This window comes from Plectropomus leopardus, chromosome 15, assembly GCF_026936395.1.
Source record: "Plectropomus leopardus strain MGB_pleo_1.0 chromosome 15, ASM2693639v1, whole genome shotgun sequence".
NCBI lineage: Eukaryota > Metazoa > Chordata > Actinopteri > Perciformes > Serranidae > Plectropomus > Plectropomus leopardus.
This window is the reverse complement of record NC_142190.1, coordinates 20338594-20363535: the sequence shown is the minus strand read 5'-3', so window position 1 is coordinate 20363535 and position 24942 is coordinate 20338594. Positions and strand designations below refer to the sequence as shown.

At 39.7% G+C, this 24942-nt stretch overlaps 1 protein-coding gene across 2 annotated transcripts in view; it reads right to left on the bottom strand.

The window, feature by feature from the left end:
* stard13a (StAR related lipid transfer domain containing 13a) overlaps positions 1-24942 on the bottom strand; it is a 64801-nt gene that overhangs the window by 32014 nt on the left and 7845 nt on the right. Inside the window, exons 4-6 of one of the 2 annotated variants that reach the window (XM_088088445.1) lie at positions 20567-20701; positions 14986-15165; positions 12134-12164 (exon numbers count right to left, since the gene is read on the bottom strand). In XM_088088445.1, the coding sequence (XP_087944571.1) occupies positions 12134-12164; positions 14986-15165; positions 20567-20701 (346 nt within the window). Of the gene's footprint in view, positions 1-12133; positions 12165-14985; positions 15166-16038; positions 16186-20566; positions 20702-24942 lie in introns of those variants that run through there. The other variant, XM_042498873.2, reaches the window with a different exon arrangement.

Below are 24942 nucleotides of genomic sequence, written 5' to 3'. Positions count from 1 at the left end.
TGGAATAAAACTTCTGATGAAATTTCCATTTCTATTTAAAAAAAGCTTAATGGTATTTCGCAAGCGTTATTTTTGCAAATCGAAGGAGACAAGTCACACGGTATGTTTCTATCACACATAATTATACTCAAATGGTAAAAATGAAATGGAGGAGACTGGGAATAATGGGACAATTTCCATTGCAAAACAAGTTGCAAGATATTCAAGCTACTCACATGATCTCAAATTTAGAGATTTAGTAGACTTTAAAACTACACAATTGATGTATAAAGTAAAAAAAAAAAAAAAGCGTGTTGCCCGACTGTATCCAGAAGGTGTTCAAACTCCAAAAGTCAGTATGAACTAAGAGGATTTTGTATTTTTACAAAGATTGGAACAAATGCAAAACAAAGATGTATAACAGTCAAAGGAGTTAATTTGTGGACTGGTTTTGAAAAGACACTGAAATGTGTAAAACACTTCATAGATTAAAATATATTTTAGAAAAAAGATGTAAGTTAGTCAAATAATGAATAAAAAAATGACTCGAATAAACTCAACGAAAACTAAACTAAGTTAGTGAATGGAGAAAGAAATGTACTAAATACTTATTGTCACAAAATACAAGGGCAATCATTGTACCCATATATTTACAGAACAAAACAGCTTTTTCTAATCTGATTTTGGATGGATTTGTTTTTAATATTTGAAGCAGAGTTACATTATATTCTATAGGAGTAAGGCTAACATATGCATGCCAACATCATGACAATGTTTCATCTCCTAATAATCAATTTGATGTTTGAATGCAGACATTACACATGCAAATGTACAAATATTGAGCTTAGGTTTAGGTTAATTGTTTAAAAATGTCACTCTCTCCTAAAGCCCAAAGTGACATCCTCCAGCGGCTTGTTTTGTAGCCTCACTATTAATTAGAGGATAGTGACTGCCGCAAGCATCTGAAACAGTTGCATCAGCTCTTTTTGTGGGTTTGGATTCCAAACTGACAAGAGACCACGACATATGCGTCAGCGTGTTACTGGAAGGTATTGGATGCTGTGTGGGAGAGAAGTAATCATGTTGAAGAGAGGACGGAAAATGCAGACAGGAGAGGAGGTGAGGAACCTGTGTGTGCCGTACGAAATAAAATGAGGAAAACAGATGATTATGAAAGCATGCAAGGGGGTATAGCACTGTTTTAATGTCTTGAAAAGAGTCAAGAAAAACACAAACAAGGTCCTTATTTCAGACAATACACCTAAAGTTTGCAATCATGTCTGTAAGCCTCCTGCAGGTTGTTGCAAAGAAACTGCCGACATATCCATGGTGTCTCACATATTAGAGAAATTATAAAGAAAAAAAATTGTGCCAAGTGCCAATTCTAATGCATGAATCCATCTGTGACAATAACAAGGAAAAATGGAGAAACTTACTGGTGCTTTAAAGGCACAAGATGCCACTGAACAACTTGATGAGTATGAAAATGGTGTAAAGTACATCACACTCTACTGAATGAACCTTCTGTCACAAAATGTCAAACTAACTGGACACACATGAGGGAATTTTGAACCAACAACACTACTGTCGCTGAAAAACACAAAACAAGGGAATATTTTATGGAAAATATGTCAGAGAGTTGGAAAATTTAGAACAAGCAGCACCAAAGTTAGTCTCAATCAGAAAAAAAGTGGCTCTATGTTTTGAACTCACAAAATCAAGACTAGTGTGAAAGCAATAGTCATAATTACAATAAATACTAGAGCATTCACATAAAAGGTGCTATCAGGGTTAAATGAGTTGTTACATGTTGCTGAATGGTGAAAAGCTTTTTCCCTCTCTCTGTTATATTCATCAAAATGTGGATAGGCTGATAAAGTGTTGCTTTGAGTGGCTGTGTATTCAATACATATTTGTACAATTTCTTTAATGAAGAATGCCTGCAGATATTTTTTAAGAAACAATACCTGCCCTAGAAATAGAAGGAAAGTCTGTGTGAAAGATTGCATGTTCTTTTCTTTTCATTTTTTAGAGGCTTATACAGCTGCATGTGTGTGGTAGAAGTTATGTCACAACTGAAACACATACAGCAAATGAGGTTATTTTACAACCATGAAACACAGCGTAACACCAAAGTGTAACATAAACCCCGAAGGTACCAGACACAGCGACTGCATGATGACCAGCTTTATCAGTTCTCAAAGAGACACAAAACATACTGTTACACACAGATAAAAATATAAAATGCATGTAAATGAAGTTAGGTACTCTTAAATACAAAGCATGTATAGATGCATAGGTGGATGCACATGTATTTAGTTTGTGTATATACACACATATATGCACATTATCTTGTGACTGTGTTCCCTGTGCAAATACTGTCATGTGTGGGCTGCAGGATTAAAGGATTTTAGCACATTATCACAGCCAACCTCAGGCACAACTGGCTTATAATCAGAACACTCTGACATAACTCTGAGGGGTAGAAGATTACCTCCTACGTTTTGTTTTCTGAAATCCTTCTGATATGTACTTCTATAATAATAAAAAGAGAATAAGTAAGTGACTGATAAAATCCCCTGAAACATGTTGGGACAAAGGTCAACATTTGAATTTCACAAATCATGCTTTTGTTCAAAATGAATCCTAAATCTTCTATTGGGAAGACAAGTATCTGCATCACTGATGACTAGGTGCCAGATTATCTTTATTATAAACTGCCTATTTGTTCTAAAAGGGAATTCCTCCGATCATAGACATGAGCTTCTGTTTACTCATCTTGAGGAGAACCACTCAGCCTGTGAAAACAGTGATATGTCTTCTCTTGGCTTCGTAGGGAGCTTTCTTAAACCTTAAACCATAAATCTTGGCCCGTAGAGACCAAAAGTCATGATTTTTCGGCCCCTGCTACTTTTCTTTTGACTATTCCTTTTAAACTATATTTCTCATGAGTCATCTAATGCCTTGTTCAAACAGCCAGCTGATTTTTATTTTTTTTTTTTTGATTAGCCAAATTGATAGTAGAAAGTCTGGACAGGAAGAAGGTGGTGGTTTTTAAAATGTGATTTCATATTTCAGATTCAGCTATCTCCAGATGTGTCTCTGCCCGGATGCTCTGGCCACTAAAATCTGATTTCGTAATAACTCTTGCATTACTCGAAATGGAATGCATAACGACGGCAAATCCAGAGTGATGGAGCTGCTGAGCAAAATCTATGCTGCAGAGCGCTGTGGAGAGTAACACTGAGAACAGCAGTCCGTGGAGAGACGCTTAAATGAATTGAAATAAAAAATGTTTCAGTTATTGCTTGGAGGGCGAAATGATGGACCTCAATTTTTCATGCTTCCACATTGGAACACTGCGTCACCAGCCGAGCTACGTAGTTACTGACGCCTACAACATTATATCATTTGCCAAAAGCAGTGCAGATGGTCTGTAACCTGAACAAATTGGCTTGATTTCTTTCAAAAACACTGGAGGGAAGCAATGAAAGAAAGAAGAAATTATCCAAAAATGAGCAAAACCAAAGTGTGAAAAGTACATGAAAATTGCTTGTAAATTAGTAAAAAAAAAAAAAAAAAAAATTTAAAAGAAGGTAAAAAAAGGAAATGCCCCTAAAATTGCTTAAAAAATATAATTTTCTAACATAATATTAAATATCTAATTGTGATCAATATAAATATATAAATATTTTTTTATTTTGTCTTCATAATTTCCCTAGCTACTTTAAAATAATCTAATAATTTCTTGCATTTCTAACCAAGTTCCTTATTGTCTTTTCCCCCCATGTTAATGAAAGAAATCATACCAATGTGCTTAAGGTTTAAAGGTAAAAAAAAATGTGTGAAAGGCATCTGAAAGCAGCTTGAGAAAAGTGGTGTCACACAAGATTCAAATGATCTGATTTGAGAAACAAATATGATTTACTTGCAGTCTAAATGCAGCCTAATTTTATGGAAGCCACTCCAAGGAAAAATATGTAATCGGCTCCATTAGTGAGCAAAAAACTTGACATCAGCATGTCTCTAGCACAGTCAAAAGTGACCTTTAACATAAAGATTGGTCATATATTCTCAAAAACAAATTAGAATGGAGAATTTCTGAAGTCATGCTGCTTTTTTTATTTGCTTTTGAAGGCTAGAAAATGAGATGTCTTGTAGCACCAGTGTCTTACTTCCAGTACCGTCTCTATTGATCAGCAGTTGGAAACTCAATGAGACCGTGTGGTAGACACTGAAAGTGACAGCAGAAATTGTAGAAACACAGTGGATTTTTGGTCGAGGTGAGCAGACAGAACAGTGAGAAAGAAAGAGGCCAGAGGTCAGAAATTAAACACTGTAAACACTTGTATTTCTCTGCTGTGATGTTGAAGTCTATAATGTGTGGATGGTAAGCTGGTCCTTAAGGTTAACCTCTACCCAGGACAGGGAGAGAAAACACCACAGGAACACTGTCTCACAGCAGCAGCCAATCAAAACACCAACCTAACACATTCCAGGGCTCAAACAGCCAATCAAAGCAGAACAATGGACATGTTCTCTGGACAGACCTGGGATCTGACTTTCAGAACAAATACACAGCGTAGCATGGGCGTCTCCGCCGGGAGAGCAATCGGATCTTGCAGCGGTTACAGAAATGGACATGGCTGGTTTTGTCTTCTAAAGGCAGAAAAAAAGAGGAGGAGAAGGTGGAGAAGGGGAAGGTCGAATTTCTGTTTCTTCCTCCTGTCAGGTCATTTGAGGTTAGGAAACTGTGTTAAATAGGTAGCATGACAATTCAGAAATTCTGTACAAGCTTCATGCGATGGTCACAAAGATTCTCAAAGCCCTCTCTTGTATCATCTGTCTCCAATGGCAAGAGGTGAATTTAGACACTATAATGATTCTGAACATCATTCTTACCCATTAAAACTCAAAGGAAAAATTTACAACCTTTTATGTGGATGTCCAATCAGTGTTGATGGTAAATTTAATCGACTTAAAAAAATTCCTTGGTGTGTACTCTATACCTATAAAGTGCTCATGCTTGTGGGATCATGCCGGCAGAGCTTATATGTTAGTGATGTCACCACAACCGATACTGTGGTGCAAACTCTCAGAAAATGCGATGATACTTGTTTTCATGCAGGAGCATACTGTAGGTACCATAGGAACCAATATCAAGACATGGATTAAAGTTCTCAGTCACTGTGATGGATATCCGTCATTTGGAGTTCGCATGGGCCATTTATTTTATTCTGTGGAAGCCTGCTCAAGACGAGGCCTGTGCACAAACACAGTCCCAAACACAGCTCTGTGTCTGTCGGACGGTCTGACTGCACAGCAGACTTTTACACAGGATTTTTTGTTTGTTTGTTTTTTTAAATGTATGACTTAACTCTCAACTTTTCTGAGATCTCAGATATGTGGGCTATGTTTAGAGTGTGCAGACAATTTTGAATATGAGCAGAAAAGCTGCTTAAACAGACATGAATTAAAGTCCAAACTTCTATTGTTGTGCTGCGAACACAGCCACTGAATGCACAATAAAAGTTGGCAAACTTCACCTTTCCACATTTTTATAAAAATCTTTCTGAAAAAGACATTTCTAGATTCCAGCGTTTGCTGTCACTGAGTCTCTCCTGCAGTGTGGTTTTACTGTAAAAAGTCAATAGCTGCAAATGCACAGTCTGGGTTGGTAAATTCAGACTGATCAATGATTTAACACATCACGTGATCAAAGACAAGCAAGCATCTTGTCCAACCCACTTCTGTCCCCCAGCTTCCTTAAATTTACATGTCTGCTCAGCCTCCCTCTATTCCTTCCTTTCCTCCTTCTCCTCTCCCTGCTCATTTTTTCTTCCCGTCATCCCTGCCACTGTCTCTCTGCTCTCTGTCGTCTATTTTCAGCAACACTCAGTCATTCAGGCCAGAACCTCAACTCACTTGACTCTACAGTCTGAGACTGAAACACACACACATATACATACAGTAACCCACCAATATCTATGCCGTATGTCACATTGGCAACTGCTTACCTGAAATCTTTGGGTGCTCTGCAATCAAAACTAAACAAACGAGGAATCCAGACAGAGAATCATTTCCATACAACAGCAGCATTCCTCCTCCAGTAAAATAAATTGTCTGCAGCTTGTTACCTTTAGAGAGCACCAGTCTGCTTAAAGTGGAAAACCTCCAGATTAAATGAAACCATTGAACAGATGGCACTGGGTGACCTTGACCTAAATTCCGAGCTCATACTATCTCTTTTCAGTGATCGCTGGGAGCACACACACACACACACACACACACACACACACACGCACAAGCCTAATCATCTTACTATGAATGACATAGTAATTCCATATGTTGCTCACTTCCTCAAAAAGCATTTCGAAGAGCAGCGCCACAGAATTCAAATCACAACATCTGTTTATGTGTTCTTTACCTTCAGTGACATAGCATGAACTGAAAACTGAATTTAGCCAAAACAAGTAGCTTCACAGACAAATGCAGTTACTTCTGTATAGGCAGAAACGTATATGTAAATGCTTAAAGAGGTAAAGGAACACTTAAAAATAAGTGCTTTCTCATAAATCCATGCTTTAAATCTTTGAAACCTGGAGTGACATCATTTTCTTGCTTTCAAATGCCTTTCACGTGAATTTAAACCTGTGAACCCTGAGCAAACCGGTGGGAAAGAGATGCAAAGAGTAACTTGGTAAGAAACGTTCTGTAAATTGTTAGAAAATTATTGGATTTAGAAATGTATTTACTTTTTTTTAATGAAATGGAAACAGTTCTAGGGAAAAAAAAACATTTATAATAATCATAATTTCACACAGAGTTACAGAGTTAATATAGAAATTTCAAGCACATTGTTCAAGATCATTTCCTTGCTTTCTTTAAATCTTTTTGTTGTGTTTTGTTTTGTTTACTAATTTTAGGGTAATTTTCAAGTACTTTTTACCAATTTCTTTCTAATTTTTGGGTCATTTCTCCTTTAATTGTTCATTGCCTTCTTGCCATGTTCTTGAAAGAAATCAAGCCAGTTTGCTTAGTTTTCAAAGGGTTAAACATGGAAAAAAATTGTTCATCATTCAGGGGGGACACGGTCAACTTGACCCTTGACTTTTTGTGATGCTGTGATTGACAGGCGCTCCTTGCAAAAGCAAAGGCAGTGAAGACTCAGCAATAAGGAGGGGAAGACAGACAGCGGCGGCACAGGAGATCCGAAAACAGATGACCCCAAAAAGTGGAACAACAAAGACGTGAAGCTGTTTTTCTTAAAAGCATAAAGACATTTGATTTTCCAGTGGAAGAACATCTGAGTGGAAACTATTTTGATTTTCCTGCCTGAAATTTGAGTTTGATTGCCACTGAAATAGATTGGAATGAAGAAATAATGCATACGTTTATAATTATTATTATTATTTTAGGATCCGTATGCTGACCATGTGTGTCATCATAAAAGAGCCTGAAGTGAAACAGCAACACAAGAGGAGCCAACATTACACCCATCTGTTCACACAGGCTTGAATCAACAGTATCAGCGTGACTCTCTGTCAATATTTCTGCGCCAGCCGTCGAGGAAAGCTGCTCTGGACAGTTCCTTCAGAAAAACGGGGTCGGCAGAAAAGTGGGTCAGGAGCTAATTTTGAGTGTCTATCCCCTGAACTCTCTCTCTCTCTCTCTCCAGTAACAACAACAACTTCCCTTGTCCGGCCTGCGAAGATAAGTCTGTTGACATTGTCCACCTCCTATTCTGGAGACTGCATCACCTACTACAGCAGGAGATGGCTATCGCTGCGGCCTGCCTCAGGCCGGGGGACAAAAAGCAAAGGTCCCGGCCTCAGGGCCGAGAAGGAGAGATGATATGGATGAGAAATAGGGGAAACCTGTGCTGCGGTATGGGAAGCAGCCTGATGTATAAAGTATGGAAGTGATGGGGAGGGGCAGATGTTGTATTTGGAGACAGACATGGGGGGTTTGAAAGCTGAGCGTGGAGGGCTACGGGCCGCAGACTGTGGTATGGAAGTAGCAGGACCCGGGGCAGGACCGGGAGGGGAAACAATAGCTAATGGACATGGAGGAAACTCCACAGGTCATGGGAGTACAGATCACATGCTGATAGGAGGCCTTGTTGCTGAGTGTCTCATTTTAAAGGCACTTAGGCGCAATACACATATAGCGTTGTTTTTACCTGTGAAAATAAGCATTTTAGCAGGAAAATCCTCAAGGACCGACCTGCTTCCTCAAGCCCTCTCTCCGTTCAAGTGTAGGGTTGCAGGACCACACACAAACACAAAATATGTGTCGCCAACCACACATGCCAACACATACACACACACACAAATACACAAATAGTGTTTACAATCTCCTAGCTCACTGATTTGGTTTTATGGCCTGCAACTTACTGTTACGATTCTCATCAGTGTTGTTTCCAGTCGTAGCACTAGGTAGCTGTAATCACTGCTCTAAAAACCAGTTGTATGAGCTGGGGAACATAGTGGAGTGTTTCGCAGCTAAAAAGACAGATATTTTTCCTCAATAGTCGGTGGAGACCAACATAAAAAATGCTTAACAAGGCTCCCACACATATTTATCAATTCAGTCTGAAACTTTTCCACAACATTTCCAGAATATTTCATCCCATTTCCATAACTTTATTGAAGTAGTCTAAAAATGGTCAGCCTATATAGCCATAATGCCATACATTATAGATCAGGGACTTCCCAGGCATTTGCAGATCAGCAAACTGTTAGTGTTTATTAACTATTAACTATTAACTACTTCCTCATTAGACGTTTCTGCCACCAACTGGCTGCATGTGACAGACCAGCCTGCAGGATCCTATGGATGTCTGTGCAATTTGACATGTGTTGGGATTATAATTTTGACACGTTTGTATGCATTTAATTCTTAAGGAACATATTTTACACGGACATGTTTCGAGTTTTTTAAGAACATATTTTAACCCCCCCTCCCTCCACAGCAGTTACAGTGAAACAAATCAAGATGGAAAATAGACATGGAAACAAAAAAAAAACCAGTAGGAACAACAGAAAAGACAGCAGAGGGCAGAAAGATGGGAAAAATGAAAAGGGAGAGGTGAGGGAAGAAGCAGAGGGAGGGACTGGGACTACAGCCAAATCCACTTCCACACTTGTTAAAGCACTGCTGCAATATTCAGCGCGCACGCACACACACACAAACACACACCCACACACAGGCTCACTTACTTACCACCGAGTTAATACGGGACCTCCTATCATCACAAACCTTTAATGTATGCACTCTGGTGGGTCTACACATCACATCTACTTACACACACACACATGCACACACACACACACACACACACACACACACACACACACACACACACACACACACACACACACACACACACACACACTAACACCACAACAAGCAACCATCATTAAGTTATAAAGGTTTATTGCAAGTTAATTGCTGAGCCAACTGCTTTTCTGTGTGAGGTATCTTATGCGTAACACACAGCGGCAGTACAGTAGAGGTTTCCACAGTCACACACCCACAACATTCACAGACATGTGGACCGACTGAACCCTTTGACACTTTTAGCACTTTCACACAAGAAAATGTGAGGACGTCTGTGTTAACTAACAACTAAAACAAGACAAAAACCTTTGGGTTAAATATCAGCATGACGTTGCCTCGAGGAAAATGTGTGTCAGAAGTCTGCTTGAGCCATAAATCAGCTGAATCCCTCCAGTCAGACATATTAAAAACATATTTACAGACATGCAAGGGATACGCTAAAAGGATTCACGGGCCATAGGTCGAGATTACCCACAGCCTCCCCGAGCGCTTTCCAATAATGTGAAAATACTGATGGATTATATGTTTTTTATAATTCTGGACTGCAGTGAAAGTGTAGAGAATGTGTGTCAGTGTGTGTTTGGTTCATGCCAAGGTCACTAACAGCTTATCAGCTGCTTTAAAATAGCAGCACTCTTCTAAAATATCTGAGTGGCAATTTTTTACCAGAGCGGCAGTAATGTGAACTCATCCAGCTCATTTGAAACAATGTAGAGCTGAAGTGAGCAGCTGGAGCAAAACTCATATGCTAGGATCGAAGACCCAAAAAAAACAGGTAACAGGATCAATCCGCTCAAAGCTGATCAGGCCCAGCAGAGTGTGATGCAATAAATAACTGAATGGTATATATATTTCAGCAGCTACTAATGAATGGTCCAGCTCCAAAAATAGAAAGTCAACATGTGGCAGCAGATGTTTTATTCATGGCGGGCTGCCACAAATAAATGAGTGTAATGGAAATCCTGAAAAAAGTGCAAAGCCAGCTGTTGGATGTTAATATAACATCAGAAAGACATGAGAAAGATGTTGGATTCTTACGTCAGACAGACATTATATTGTGGCTGGAATGACAGCCAGGTTGATGATATTTTAAATGTTGAAGAATTTAACCTTGTGTGGACGTTAACATTTTAAAGATGTTGGGTTTTGCCTTCATACGTTTCACCCAAATGTCGTTATTCTACGTCAAGACGAGGTTAGTAGAAGAGTTTAGAAAAGGGTTTAAATGCTAAAAAATCAGGTTTTGTGCATGTGTAGTAGACGAGAGGTAACTGTCTGCTCTGCGGAGGTGACCTCAAAGATTAAGAGAGCACTGAAATGCAAACGAACTTGAGATCAAGTAAAGCACTTTAGCATTTATACAAAAATACTCCTCTGTTATTGCATATTAATTCTTCAGAGAAAAAAAAATGTATTGAAAATAAATCCTTTCATCCTTGCAGGGATTAAAACGTTTCTCTCACTGGTTTGAGGGCAGATCTGATTTAAACCACATACCATCGTGGCATGCATTCCCTCATACGCACGCCCACGGACAAGTCACACTAAAAAAAATACATCAAAGATGCATGCTGTGGATGATTACAGAAATCTACAGACAGATAAGGAGACCCCCCAGCAGAGAACACAGGTACCAGTCGTTCTGGTAAAAGGAATTCCCTGTTTATCTGTCAGAGAGCAGACTGAATGTCAGCTATGTGACCAGAGATATGTGCATATCATATCCCGTCCCTTTGCCTTTGCCGCTAACACACAGCCCACACAGGCCGACAAACACTGATTGATTAGACAGGATCTCTGTCAAAGAGCCAAAGTGTTTCCTCGTATCACAGGAGAAAATAAACACTCTCAAGTGAGAAAACAAACCTGAAGCACCAAAGCCCAAACAATGAAACTAATCTACACTCCTCGCTCAGCACCACCGTGTTTGTATGAAATGTTTCTGTCTCTCTCACACACCAACACACACACTCTCGCCCTCGTCATACGTATATCACCTCTGACCTCCCTGGAGCCTCTGGGGCCTCATTACCCACACTGCACCTCTCCTCCGTGCACTATCATTGACAGTACCCCTGCTGATGGTCATCGGAGACACCCCAACGTGTACACACACACACACACATGCAGGCAAAACACACAAAAATAAACAATTCCACAGCATGGTGAATGTGAGACATCTAACTGGGTTGCCGTTGACTACAGTCGCCATGACGCCTGTGCATGTCAATCAAAAAGGGACACACTCTGAGGATAAGAGATATAGACATGGGTCAGAGTTGGACTCATTAATCATCTCCTCAGACGCTCGTATCACTGTCCCCGGGAGTTTAAGAAAAAGACATAAATTCATGACCAGAAGGAAAAAATAATCTCTGTAACATGAGTGATATTTTCAATTAGAAAATTTCTGTTTTTGTATTGGTGGAAGCATGATAAGCTCCTGAGTGCTATCAAGAAACAAATTCCACTAAACCAAAACTTCAAAGCACAAAGAGTTTGGGTTTTTTGTGTGAGCTCGCCTGCATATCTTTGTTTATGCACCTGAATATGCATGTGTTGTGTGTGTGTACAGGCAAGGCTGTGTGTGTGTGTGTGTGTGTATGTGTGTTATAGTAGAAACAGTATATCACTACTTCTGGGTGGCTGAGGTTTGACATACTGGCTGGGAATCCTGTGGGAGACATTCCCAGAAGTCCGGTTTTATCCCAAAGTGGGAATGCAAACAATCCAACTAAACGGATACCGAAAGCACACAAGCACCCGTCCTCACACACACACACTCACACTCACACTTTAAAGGTTATCTTACCTGCTGATCCACTCATCATCCTTGCAGCAGCCTGTTATGAAAAAAGAGAAGAAAATACACAGTGAGTAGCAAAACAAAAGCAATAAAAGATACAAACACGTAGCAAATTCACATGAACACTAAAGCTTCAGAGAATGTAAACTCACTATCAGCCAAAGGCAATGACTCAGTTCGCCTGAAACTCACTCTGCTCATACAGCAGCAGTAGCTGCTCTGGGATAATGACCCATATTTCAAATCCGGATCAACAAACAGAAACAGACACAGATTTTTAAAGTATTTATGCCATACAATCATATGAAAACCCATCAAACCCTAACAGCTTATTTGTCTGAATGTCAACCAGAGAAAACAAAAAAAAAGGTGATCAGAAAGTGAAGGTCACGTTCCTGATGTTGAATGAATGATGTTGATGAAATCATCCAATCGCCAAACAAAAATAATACTGCACTGATGTGGCTTACAGATACATATTAAACAATGAAATGTTAAAAGCTTGTTTAGAAAACGATAAAACAATGACAACAATGTTTTCCAGAATGACTGAATTCTTCTAAAAACATGCAAAATATGCTCTAAATTTGGAGTGTGTGTGTGTGTGTGTGTGCGCACACGTGTGTGTCCATGTCAGTTTGGACAGCTGTGCTTTATCAGTCACGGTTGGGGGAAAATAAACCCACTCCTTAGCATCAGTCTGATCCCACGGCCCCTGGTGCTCCCTCTACCCACCTACACTTTTACACACATACATTCACAACGAATAATTCTGACACTTCAGAGCAGAACTGTGCACAAATCACTGTATTCTGCAAAGGCATGCTATCTCTTGTGAACACCAATATGGTGATTTGCAGGTCAAAAACCAGGTAATCATTTTTGTTGTTTTGAAGATGCAAAGACACTGAGGTAAACTGAAGTATATTTGGTGGAATAGTGAAGTCACATTCTTTGTTACATACACTTGTGGTTTTACCAGCATTAAAATTACAGTGTTTAATTATGTATATGGTTAATTTAAGGTTCTGTTTATGAGATTTTGAACATTAATATAGCAGCAAGAAACTATTTTTTATGTAAGAAATAAGTCACACTACCTCTGTGTGTGTTTTGATGTGAGCTTCTCTGTTCTTTGTTTTGGAAGCTGGACTGGCCACACATGCATGTTAGTTCATGTTAGTCCCTCCCTTCATGTCCCAGTGGCTAGTTAATTACAGCCGCTCTGGGTCAGGCAGAGACGTAACACCCATCCTCCAGCTCCCCATCCAGATTAACACCATTAGCTCTGTCAGCACTGTTGCTGTTGTTTGCATTGTTAGCTGTCAGCTGTTGCCATTTCGGCTCAGCCACTTCCATGTTTGCTCATGACATCAGAGGTGAGAGCCATGTGCAGGCAATCACAGCCAAGACTTTAATGTCGTATATAGCTCCTTTAAATGCTCAGTTACACCCCTGGACCTCTTTTTACCTGTAAGCCACCAAATAAGCACGCAATTTGTAATGAATATACACCGAGTATTGAGAAATTCTGACTCTCAGTCACAGTTTTGTGGTCTAACATAACAATCCCAACCCCTGGTCCACTGATTAACTTTATTCAGAGCTTTGAATTATACGTTCTGTCAAAATACTATAACCAAGACCAGTAATTAAATTTCATGCTCAGCTTTTGAGACAACACTGACAAGAAGTCGTAAAGGTGCCAGCAGCAACCGAGTGTGTGTGAGCCAAAAGATCCATATACCCCTGACAACTGAATAAACTCTGGCAACTGATGAACACCAGGTGACATTGTTGAAAGCTCCAGGAAAAGGTAAGTGGACCTTGAATTGGCATTATTTTGTCAAACTGCTTTTTCTACTGTCAAGAATAAACATGCACACTTAAAGGTTTTTGTTATTTGCAATAATTAAACATGAATATCAATTAAACCCTTTTTCTTGCTCTTCACCTCTGTTTATCTATCAGACAGTTGTACTGGTGGTGTATTTGTGGTATGTTTTGTTGCTGCTGCAGTGCTGACTCAGAAAAAGGTGACCTTGCATATTGTGGGTGGAGCAGAGCTGTCTCATCCTTTTACTGTTACCTTATTTACACAACAGCATGCAGACTGGACAGAAGCCCAGAGAGGAGAGGGAGGATGGAGGAAATGGGAGAAAACTGAGTTGTTGTTTTTTTTAAGAAATAGAGAAAGTGAGGGAAACATTTACTTTCCTGTAAAGAGCTTTGGGTAGAAATCCCCAGTGTAAGACACAGCAGTGCAAAGATCTAACAGCTTGTTTCAGCACTGTCTGTCCCAAAAACTAACAAGTCACTGTCCAAATTTATACAGAGGCACAAAAACAGCGCTGAGTCTAAAGGTTTCACTCAGACTCAAGAGGGTACAAATTGAGTTTGTTAAACATCAAGACATTTCTTCAGATGTTACCATGATCAACTTATATCCGTCAGACGTCTCTTAGCCTGCAGGGTCAGCTGCAGAATGTTAGATGTCGTTTAGCTCCAAAACCAGCATCTAAACTCTTTCTAAAGCATGACTGAGAGTTAACTGCAGATTTGAAGTCTTTAAGAAGAGAGTACATCACAGACATCATATCTGCTTGTGATGTAATTTTCAGCAGACGAACACTGCGCCAAAGTGGCTTTCTCATGGGAGAAGCTAGACGATAGCCTAGTTTCATTTGTAAGTATTCAGGGCAAAATAAAACCAAACTGACTAAAGATTCACCTGAAAGTATCTCCAAACATATAATTTAACAAGTTGTTGCCTTAGAGCTCAGAGCTTTAGCAATGAATATGGCCCAAAATCTCACTACAACTCACGAACGCTTCCAAAGAAACATAGTTTTGCTCACCCTGGCCCGACGAGCATGGAGATGCATTGGGGACGAGAGAGACGAGCGGGTCAATGGTCTGCTGCGGGTCAAAGGTCGCGAGCGTCGCCTTGTCAGTGGCTCGGGCTTGTCTGGAGCTCTAGAGGTTCCCTGGTCTTGGCTTGGCACTCTGGTCACCGTCCTGCTCACAGCCGGAGCACCCTGGGAGGACAGAGGAGAAGGAGTCAGATAAACATGCATGAAGCTAGTTGAGATTTAGATGTTCCTTCTTGACCTTGAAAGCAGACAAAAGCAATCTCACCACACTTCCACTCAGTAGCTTTTCTGGAGCTTTCAATCAAATACATCTCTTAAAAATTCCCACTTTTTTTCTGAGCACTTAAAGTACATGTTGGCTTAAAAGCTGTCACCCAAAATTCCTTCTTGACCTCGGAAACAGCATTTGACAAATACGATCTCATCAAAAGGGCCCTCCTGTAACTGTTAAGCCAACACAAGAAGTCCTTAGAGCGCCCAGAAAAAATGAAAGCATCAATTAGGGATCTGCAATTGCTTATTAATATCATGTTATATAATCTAAAGCTCCAGAAGAGCTGCTGAGTTGACTTTGTGGTGAGGTTGTTTTTGTCAGCTATAATGTTTGATACAAGTTAAGGAAAAGAGTCATGGTTAAAATGTCAAATAAAATAAGATGTATTTCTTTCTGCTCATCAACGGTTCCACATCCAACATTTTCACTACGAAATCATCAATTACATTGTTAAACATTGTTTTTATCACCACCGTGAATCATACAAACTGTGTTATTGCTGGTGTTTCTCAAGGCTACAATGTTGTCTGTAAACCACATTAGTTTCTTCCCAAAGAAAACATAGATTTTGTAATTTTCCACTATATGCCTCCTCTTTTATCATAATGCTGTCAAAATGACTGCCATACAGTTTAAACTGATACCCATTCTTCTTATTTATCGTAATATTAACTGATAACGTCTCAAAAGAACAGACTCTAATGAAGACATACGTAGCATATTTTATTAGTCACTGTGTAGCTGTGTCTCCTCCAGTGTCTTACCCCAGTCCCTGTCTTCATGTCACCTGCCTCTTCAGCAGCTCTCTGTGTCTCTGTTTGGTTTCTGTGGAGTATGTAGTGGAGCTGGTGTTGATTGTGTTGAGTGTTTGAAGATATAAGACGCTGCTGATGATGTGTCTGCCCGTCTCTCATTCTGAAAAATCCCCCCCTTATCCGTCCCATCCTCGTCCCCTCCGTATCTTCGCTCAGTGACAACACTGGAAAGTCCAAGCTTGACCTCATGACTAAACTACTGTACCCACTTCAGTGGGAAGACCTGCTGTTGTGCTTCCCGCTCTCTCCTCCCTTACAACAATGAGCTGATAACGTGTGAAAATGTGAGCGTGTGTAACTGAAAGTGAGTGAGGAATGGCATGAATTTCTGTGGACAGCGTGCAAGAATCTGATCTTCAGATGCATGCACAGAGAGACACATTTTCCCTTCATCACAACATACAATGCTTGTCTGTGTAGAAAATTCCCTGTCTGACCCTGTGGAGCATTTCCATCATAAAAATGGCATGACGCTGTTGCTAATTTTCTAACTATGCGCTCACAGTTAGATAACAACATGAAGGACACTGTGTCCCCAAAACAGGGTACAGTTCAAAGTGAAAGTCATTTTCTCATCTAAATGTCTAATTTTGGCTCGACTGTATTTCCACATTAGTTACTCTTAATTAAAGTGGTTTGTGTGATGGTTTTTTTCTGCTCCGTTCTTTCTCATTTAACCAACAAGAATCCAAAGAAGAAAATTCCCACAGTGGAAAGCCCATCTATCAGCGTACAAGTATAATTTTCTACAGCAACGATGCTCAACATATGGTCCGTGGGCCAAATTCTGGCCCCGATAGAGTGCCGGATAGCCAGGGCTGAGAATCAGTTCTCGATACTTTTGAGGTTAGCGACCAAAATAACCCTGTACCAATTAGTGGTGGAACATTTTCAGTAAAACAATACCTGCATTTGATCCTTTTTGTACCCAGATCAAGAAAAAAAAACTATTTGTAAGGTTTACCTTGCAGCCAATCAACACAAGCGATCTTGATTTGATTTGATGTTTGACTGACCCATTACCGCAGTTGCTATAACCCATACAGTCTGTAGTGCGGTGAAGTCAAGCCTGGTATTTTTGACAAAGCTGGCAGTTCAGCTTGTCAAGATGCCACAAAAATGTTCAAAAGGGTATCAAATAAAGTAGAAAAATGTTCTGAATGAAGTATTAAAGTTTAAGGTTTTAAGTACTCTAAGTACTCTATTGGTATTTGTATCTTTTAAAGGGTACAGGTATCATCATTTTGAAATGATACCCTGCCCTATGGGTGGTACATGGACCATTTTTAAATTCACAATGAACATAAACTGATTCAGACTGGAATTTCTTTTCTTTGAATGTAAATGAGGTGCCAGAGGGCATAAAAAACATTAATACAGAGCTTGTATGTTAAAAAAAAAAAGTGCCAGAGGAGGATTTCCCTATGCCCTGAATGTCCTCAAATCCCAAATGTTTCTTCTTACATTGTTGGCTGCTGCTTTATAATTGTCTATGGTTCTGGGAATTCATGGTTTCTGATTTCACTGTCCACAGATCCTGACCTCACCCAGACAGCAGCATGGTTGCTCCTTCCAAACACGGGCAGAGCCACACTGCAGCTGACCTCTGAACGGCGTACTGCAGTTTGCATAAACCAAAGTATTGGACAAACAGACATTTTGACTCAGGCTGTGACAAGTTTCATTGCAATCCATCCAATAATTGTTAACATTTTTCATCTGGACCGAAGTGGCAGAACAACCCGACTGACATTCCCATCCTTGAGCCACGGCACTGTAGCATGGCTTAAAAAAAAAGCATTAACAAATTTGCAAATTAAAGAATTGCGTTAAATTTTTATTAAATTAAATTTTGAGTTGGTGGTGGCGAAAGGGTATTATCTGCAAGGAAGGTATAAGATATAAAGATATAAGATGTTAAAGATATTATACGATATAAAAAGATAATCAGAGAATACTGTTTTGAGAGAAGACAGTTATTCTGTATTTTATATATTAAACCCATGACTTCAGCTGACAAAAAGTTCATTGTAAGAAAATGGAAAGATAGAACTACTGCATTCATCCTTTTTCAAAAAAATCAAATTAATGTTAATTCCTTGTCAAGCTGTTGCTATGTTATTGTACTTCCAACAAAATATTAAATTCACATATTACCATTCTGGGCTGAGGTCATTTAGTCTTTATTAAGCCATAAATGTTTGACATTTTTGGGATAAATAGTCTCTCTGCTCCTCTTCCGCTGCAGGGCATGCAGCTGAACTGAACATTATTATTGATTTTTCTTTTTTAAGATCATCATAGTGTGTTATATTGTGTATTTAACTTGAATGCGTTGTCGCAAAAAAAAGACAATCCTCACTGCAAATAAAAGTTATATGAGTGTTACATAAAAATACTTGACAGATAATTTGACACATGAAGCTAAAAATGTCTGTTTTACTGCTGTTTTATTGGCTTGCCAGACAGTTTGATTAAGATTATCTTGATTAAATGCAGCCTTTTTATAAGAATTCCTAAAGTTGTGTGCTGTTGGTTTAAGAGCTATTTGAGGTTACCAGATTTACACTTGGTAAGCGTAATGAGGCAGCTGGAATGTAATGTGAGAGGAGAGCAGAGGAGCACAGTGCGGGAGCGAGCTACAGTTTCCCTCCAGAAATTATGTTAAATAAACCTTTAAAATAACAGTGAGCTGGCGTGAGCTCAGTTATTACTATCCCTGGTTCCTGGAGGATTGATGCTGTCTCCAGATGGACACCAGATACCAGAGTCAGAAACCACCTGATTTATGAAAGGCTTTAATGGCGGAAAAACAACATGCTTGGAGCCCATCCAAACTATTATTCCTAATGAATCAACCCCATATTGAAGTGCGGGAGAGACTGCAAACCTAGCAACCCATTCCACTAAGTAGGCCCAACATGTGTGTGGTACACTGTATGTTGACTCAACGGTAAATTTTGCTTGAGTGTGTGTGGCCATGAATAGTATGGTACAGTAGTACTATAGTTATGAATTTGCAGTCGAAACAAAATTATATCATTCATGTCTTCCATTCTTAATTCTAATTCATGCAAACCTTTATGTGATTTATATACTCTAAGGTACAGTTAACCCTAAAATCAAAACAACACATTTTTCCTCTTTCCTGTTTTGCTATATTTCAATCTAGATTTTTTGGGTTTGAGTTGTCGAGTGTTTCTTCTCTTCAATATAATGGAACTACAAATCACTCGACTTGTGGTGCTAAACTTTCCCAAAAAAAAAAAAAACATTTGAAAAAGTCAACTTCACTAACCATGACCCGGTCACATAATCCACAGAACTTGTTGTGAGCAGTTCCATGCAGGAACTACTTTTTTCTACCAAACTACACCTGCCGCAGAAGGAAGCGTGCATCTCCTGCTAGCTCACCTCGCACCAATAAGCTAGTTAATGTTACAGCTCAGCCAAGGAGGACGCCATTAATGTTTACATCTTCAGCTATAATGAGCTTGAGACTCGTCTCCAAGAGTAGTTGCACACTTCCCTCTGCCCGGTAATTTGACTGACAGTGTATTCATAAGCATCACAAGCCAAGTCCTACCATCTATTTCCAATATATTGTAGAGAAGGCACACATCTCTACGGCCGACATCTCCAACACAGGGACTCACATCAATTATTAGTATAGCACTACAAGTACGAGTAAAAATGTGTAATTTTGATTTGGGGTGACTGTCCCTTTAAGGTACCTCATTTAAAACTCTTGTGCAGTCACAGCAGCACTGTGATAGACTCTCCAACACTAAATGATCAACTTGTGTGGAAACACAAGATTTTAATTTTAATGTAGTGATTACTTATGATAGCACCTCATAAACAAGTTCTAATTCAGTCTCAAAAAATGGTCATGCTGTTGTGTGAAAGTCTGTTTCTGAACTGAATCGTAGGTGTGAACGTTTAAATCTGCCACTGACTCAGTTCTCCTGAATTTTTCCCCAGTTTCCTGGGTTTCTTGGTGATACAGATAAATACAACTTTAGCGTTAAAAACTGTAATTTGACAAAATCATGAGTCCCCATGAAGGTATAATCAATCACATTTTTGCATTTACCATAATCTACTTGTGTTAGTTAGTATGAAGCTGGTAAGCTATTTAATGTATTACCTTGTATTGGACAAAAAAATGTCTCCAGACTGCACTTTAAAACTGTACATTTAATCATGTCTTCTTTATATAAAAATCTTAAATGCACGACACAGAATATCTGCATTAAATGACATCTGTGAAATTTAAATTCACCAAGCAGTACTGCTTCAGTGTGTCTAATTGGTTCACAATATACTTACTACATGTACATGTTTAGAAATACAACTTTCAACTTTATGATTGGCCTGTTAATTGTTCATGCAGTTTTTTTTTATCCAACAGCTTGTTAAAGCACCACATGAATAAATCATATTTGATTTGTACTTGAAGCTGTATTTGACTTACCATGGAGCTCTGCTGTTCCTCGTCAGCATTGACCACGTCTGAGTGGGAGGAATCAGCGCTTTGAACTTCCTGGATCCCGTCATTGAGGTGATCCAACTTCTCCAGCAGCAGGGTCATGGAGTCACACGCAGCAGGCTGAACACACAGGTTAAAAGACACAAACACACATGAAAATATGTCTCAAGGGCAAACTCTGGGGTTAACCTTGCACTGATGCATGTTGGTCTCGGTGAAATCTGCCGAACCTTAGCCAACACACTTCTCTTCCTCATCCACCTACTCCACCCTTCATTGCTTCCAGCCTCCTCGCACATGAACATTGTGCTTTTTTAGGGTACACAGTGTACCATGCACTTTGGAGAAGGTGACACCTTCTCAATGAGATTATTGTGGAAACAAGGACAAGAGAAGCCTTTGATAGGAGAGAAATACTAAAGTCAAAGATAGAAAAAATACCTAATTAAACTGTCTTAAACACTTTGAGACCTGCATCGACATCAGTTTCTTGTATTGTGTTCAGACACCTTTCACAAGCGTTAAAATCTTCTAAATCTGAGCAAACTGGTTTCATTTCTTTTAAAAACATGGCTTTAAAGGCAGCGAGCAACTTGGCAAGAGCATACTACAATTTGAAAGAAATAAACTAAAAATTTGTGAAAAAAAAAAGACTGAAATGTGAGAGAAAGATAGTGAGAGAAAAATATTAGAAAAAACATGCAGAACATAGTCATTATAATCATCATAATCGTAATATTAATTCTATATTTAAAGTTAATCACATTTACATTTTAGTACTTTTTAAAACCCTTTTTTGTGCATGTGTGGTATTTTTAAGTAATTCTCTTGTAACTTTTCACTAATTCCTTGCTAATTCTGGGTAATTTCTTGTGAAGCTGCTCATTAATTTCCTCTGTAGTTTTTGAAGAAATTAAGCCAGTGTGCTCAGGTTTCAAGGGTTTAAACTACATAAAAACAGCATTGTGGCCAATGCATGTTATGTAAATGTGTTGTAAAATCTGTCCATTCCATACAGCTCAGTTTTGCACATGCCTAAACCCTCGCTTTCCCTCTCTTTCCCTCTCCACCCATTGGTCATGGACTCTGACTGAGACACTTGTTCACTGGCTTCCAGGAAATGAACAAACTGCTTTGTTTCTGAGCTCCGCTGCCAATCCCAGAGTCCCAGAGGCTGATAGCAGCACATAGGGCCCCTTTGAGGAGCTTGAAGTCCAAAAACAGCCCCCTCACTCACACACATACATGCATGGACACAAGCATGCCCTCACCTACCCAACCCACCCAACCCACCCACTCACACACACAAACACACCCTTCTGTCCACTCCCATTCCCAAACCCATCATGTTGACCAGTTTAAAAAATATCTGCAGTAACGGCTTTGGCAGTAAAGCCATTTCCTGTGTGTCACAGCCCCCACATCTCCAGATTCCTACACACGGGAACACAGAAGGCTGTCTATGTGCAGCAGGGTGCTATTTTTACCCACACTACAGGGGACAGAGCCAGGGCGAGGGGAGAACACAGGGAGTGGAGGCTTTTTCACTGGCATGAGTGACTGCAAACATGAACAGAGTAGCATGTAAAATGTGCTAATGTGAGCACAAATGCACACCATGGCATGTGCATAGACACACATCTGCACACTTTTCGCAGCTGAGTGCTCTCAAAGTTCATGAAATGTTAATAAGCTTCGGTCCAAAGTACTAACCAAGGATAAAGCTCTTAATGCATCACTTTATCTCTGCTACAAGACCATTTCATTATATGTCTGAACTGTCCTGGAAAGGCTAAAACACCCATTATGGTGACACATAAGTCAAAGTATGAATAAATAAAAATGTGTAGGGTACCCTTGGTCTGCACAGTAAGTGTGCTCTGCTGATCTAAAATAAAAGGTATTTGTTTTGTGCATGAATCAGTGGCCAAAGTGTCAGGGGGACTCCTGGCTTTCACTTGCAAAATGTCAGATATCAAATGAACATGTATCAACCTTGAAGAGACTCAAAATGACAACAAAGAGACACAAAACCACAAAAAGGATGCATAAAGACTACAAAGAGATGTAAAAATACCACAAAGTCTGCAGCCTTGTTATGATTCTAGATAGCATGCAGGCATCGTGGAAGCAAAAGAGGAGCAAAAGAGGCGTGACAGATATGATCTTTAACACAACAGCATCTATTGTGACATATAACTTTCTAAACAATAACACTGGCATAACTATCATTTACAGTTCCTGTTTTACGACAGCTGATCTCATCCTCTTCTCGGTTGGTAAAGGGCTCCTGCATCTCGTTGTTTTTCCAAATTGTGGATATTCATGGCTCCTGTTCTTTTCTTTGAGTTACCCGCTAAATGTTAATAGCAGCGTTTTAAATCTCCTGCAGTGGGTTGCACACATAACACAGCATCAAAATCTATCCTGCCAGTTGTCCTTTTTAATACCTTGATTGCCGGCTCAAAGGCAAGACAACTCTGTCTCCCTATTCTGTGACTGTACCTTTTATACAGAACGGCAGCATAATGGTGCGATAATCACACTTTGAACATGCAGTGTAAAAGGGGCTAGTGAGTCTTGTCAGCCATTTCTCATTCACGAGTCACCAAAAACAGCCGCTTTGTCAGTGATTTTGGGGTCAGCCCTGCCAAAAAGTACCTTTCACAGCAGGATGATACACTGCCGGGCTGGGCCAGTTAGTAACACGACCAAACTCAACCTTTCATGGTGTTATGATACGCTGCTGGTCAGCTGGAGTGCACCTTACGTGGCAATAAGACAGGCACTGTCAGGTTGACAGAATGGGTGGGTGGGAGGGGTGGGCAGTGGGTCCAATAAACCCAGGATTTTCCCCTGTGAGCCCGGTGTTCACTTCCTGCATGAAAGTGTAGCCAAACTATTTCTAAACCCAACTACATGGTTCTGTTGTCTACATCTAACCATGTACTTTTGTTGATGTGCTAACAGCCGTCTCAGCACATCAACAGCATCCACAGCAGGATACGTAGCGCAGAATACATAGATGTGGAAGTCAACTGACAAAGCGGCGACATGTGACAACTCAGGATGAGAATATGTTGGACTTGTTCCTCTGTGGCAGATGTGATGAGGGCCTTTGCATATCTGGGCCAGAGGCCCAACAATCTGCCCATGTGAGTGGAAATGTCATGCTGGTACTGAAACTAAGTAATTATTTTCAAACGTGTTCTATGGCAGTGTAAGCAGCTGTACCTTCACTTGCATTACTTGAAATTACAGTAATGATCAGCTGGTTGCATGTTTTGTCTTCTGGGAATAAAAAACAATCTTTAAGATGCTCAAGTCACACCCTATTTATCTATAAAAAACAGACCATAATTTGCATAGTCAAGTAAGAAAAAATGCAGAATTATTTGAAATGGTAACAACCCATGTGCCCAGTGACCAAGACTTAAAATAGGAGTCAAAACACCAACAGAACCGAGATATGACAGAAAAACTGCGTTCAAACTAGACTAAAATATTACAGCCGATCTTGTAAGATTCATTTCACTCTAAATTCAATTCAAATACTGTTTTTTTTCTCACTCTAAATTGTCATTGTGGAGTGTGACGAAACTGCCCAAGCCAAGATATTCCAAGAATGTGCAACCACAACGGGGCCTCTTTGACTTAACAGGTATTCAAATGAGCACTGCTTAAGCTTGTCAATAAGTGACTTTAAAAGCTACTTGGTCAAACTTTTAGAACGACATCACAAAAGGAGCACAAAGCGAATAAATCCTTTCATGTCAGTCCAGGAGGGGAGAGGAGAGTTCAGTGTGCCAGAAGACTGTTATGGGAACGTGCCAGAGGCCGAGGGCTGCTCTGACAGGTGTGAGAACGCAGTCAGGGGCGCACACACAATATTACTACTATGGATGCCTGCTGGTATGGTGCATGCTGGGAGGTGGGGATGCCAGGCTGGAGCAGGAGAAAAATGAGAGGAATTTGTGATTGAAGGTATATCTGCCAAAATATTCATTTCTATTCAGACTGCTTTGTTTTTCAACATTTTTTCTCTTTAAAAACTCATAATCCAAAGAACTCAAACGATCATGAGCCCTTATTGCAGGAAAACGTTAAAGCTCTTGCAGCTTTGATACAGAATACCACATATTACATGCATTCATTTTTGCAAGTATAACCAATGACCCCCTACTGAAACATGCATAGTATACAGTACGTGACTAATGCTCCTTGTTGGTATAGAAGCATTTTTTAACAATTTTTTTTAACAAGAATTAGCACTTATACTATTCAAAATCTTTGAAAGACACACTTGAGCCTCAGCTGAAAAAATACTATGAGCACCAAAGGAACAGTCAAGTGGAAACAAC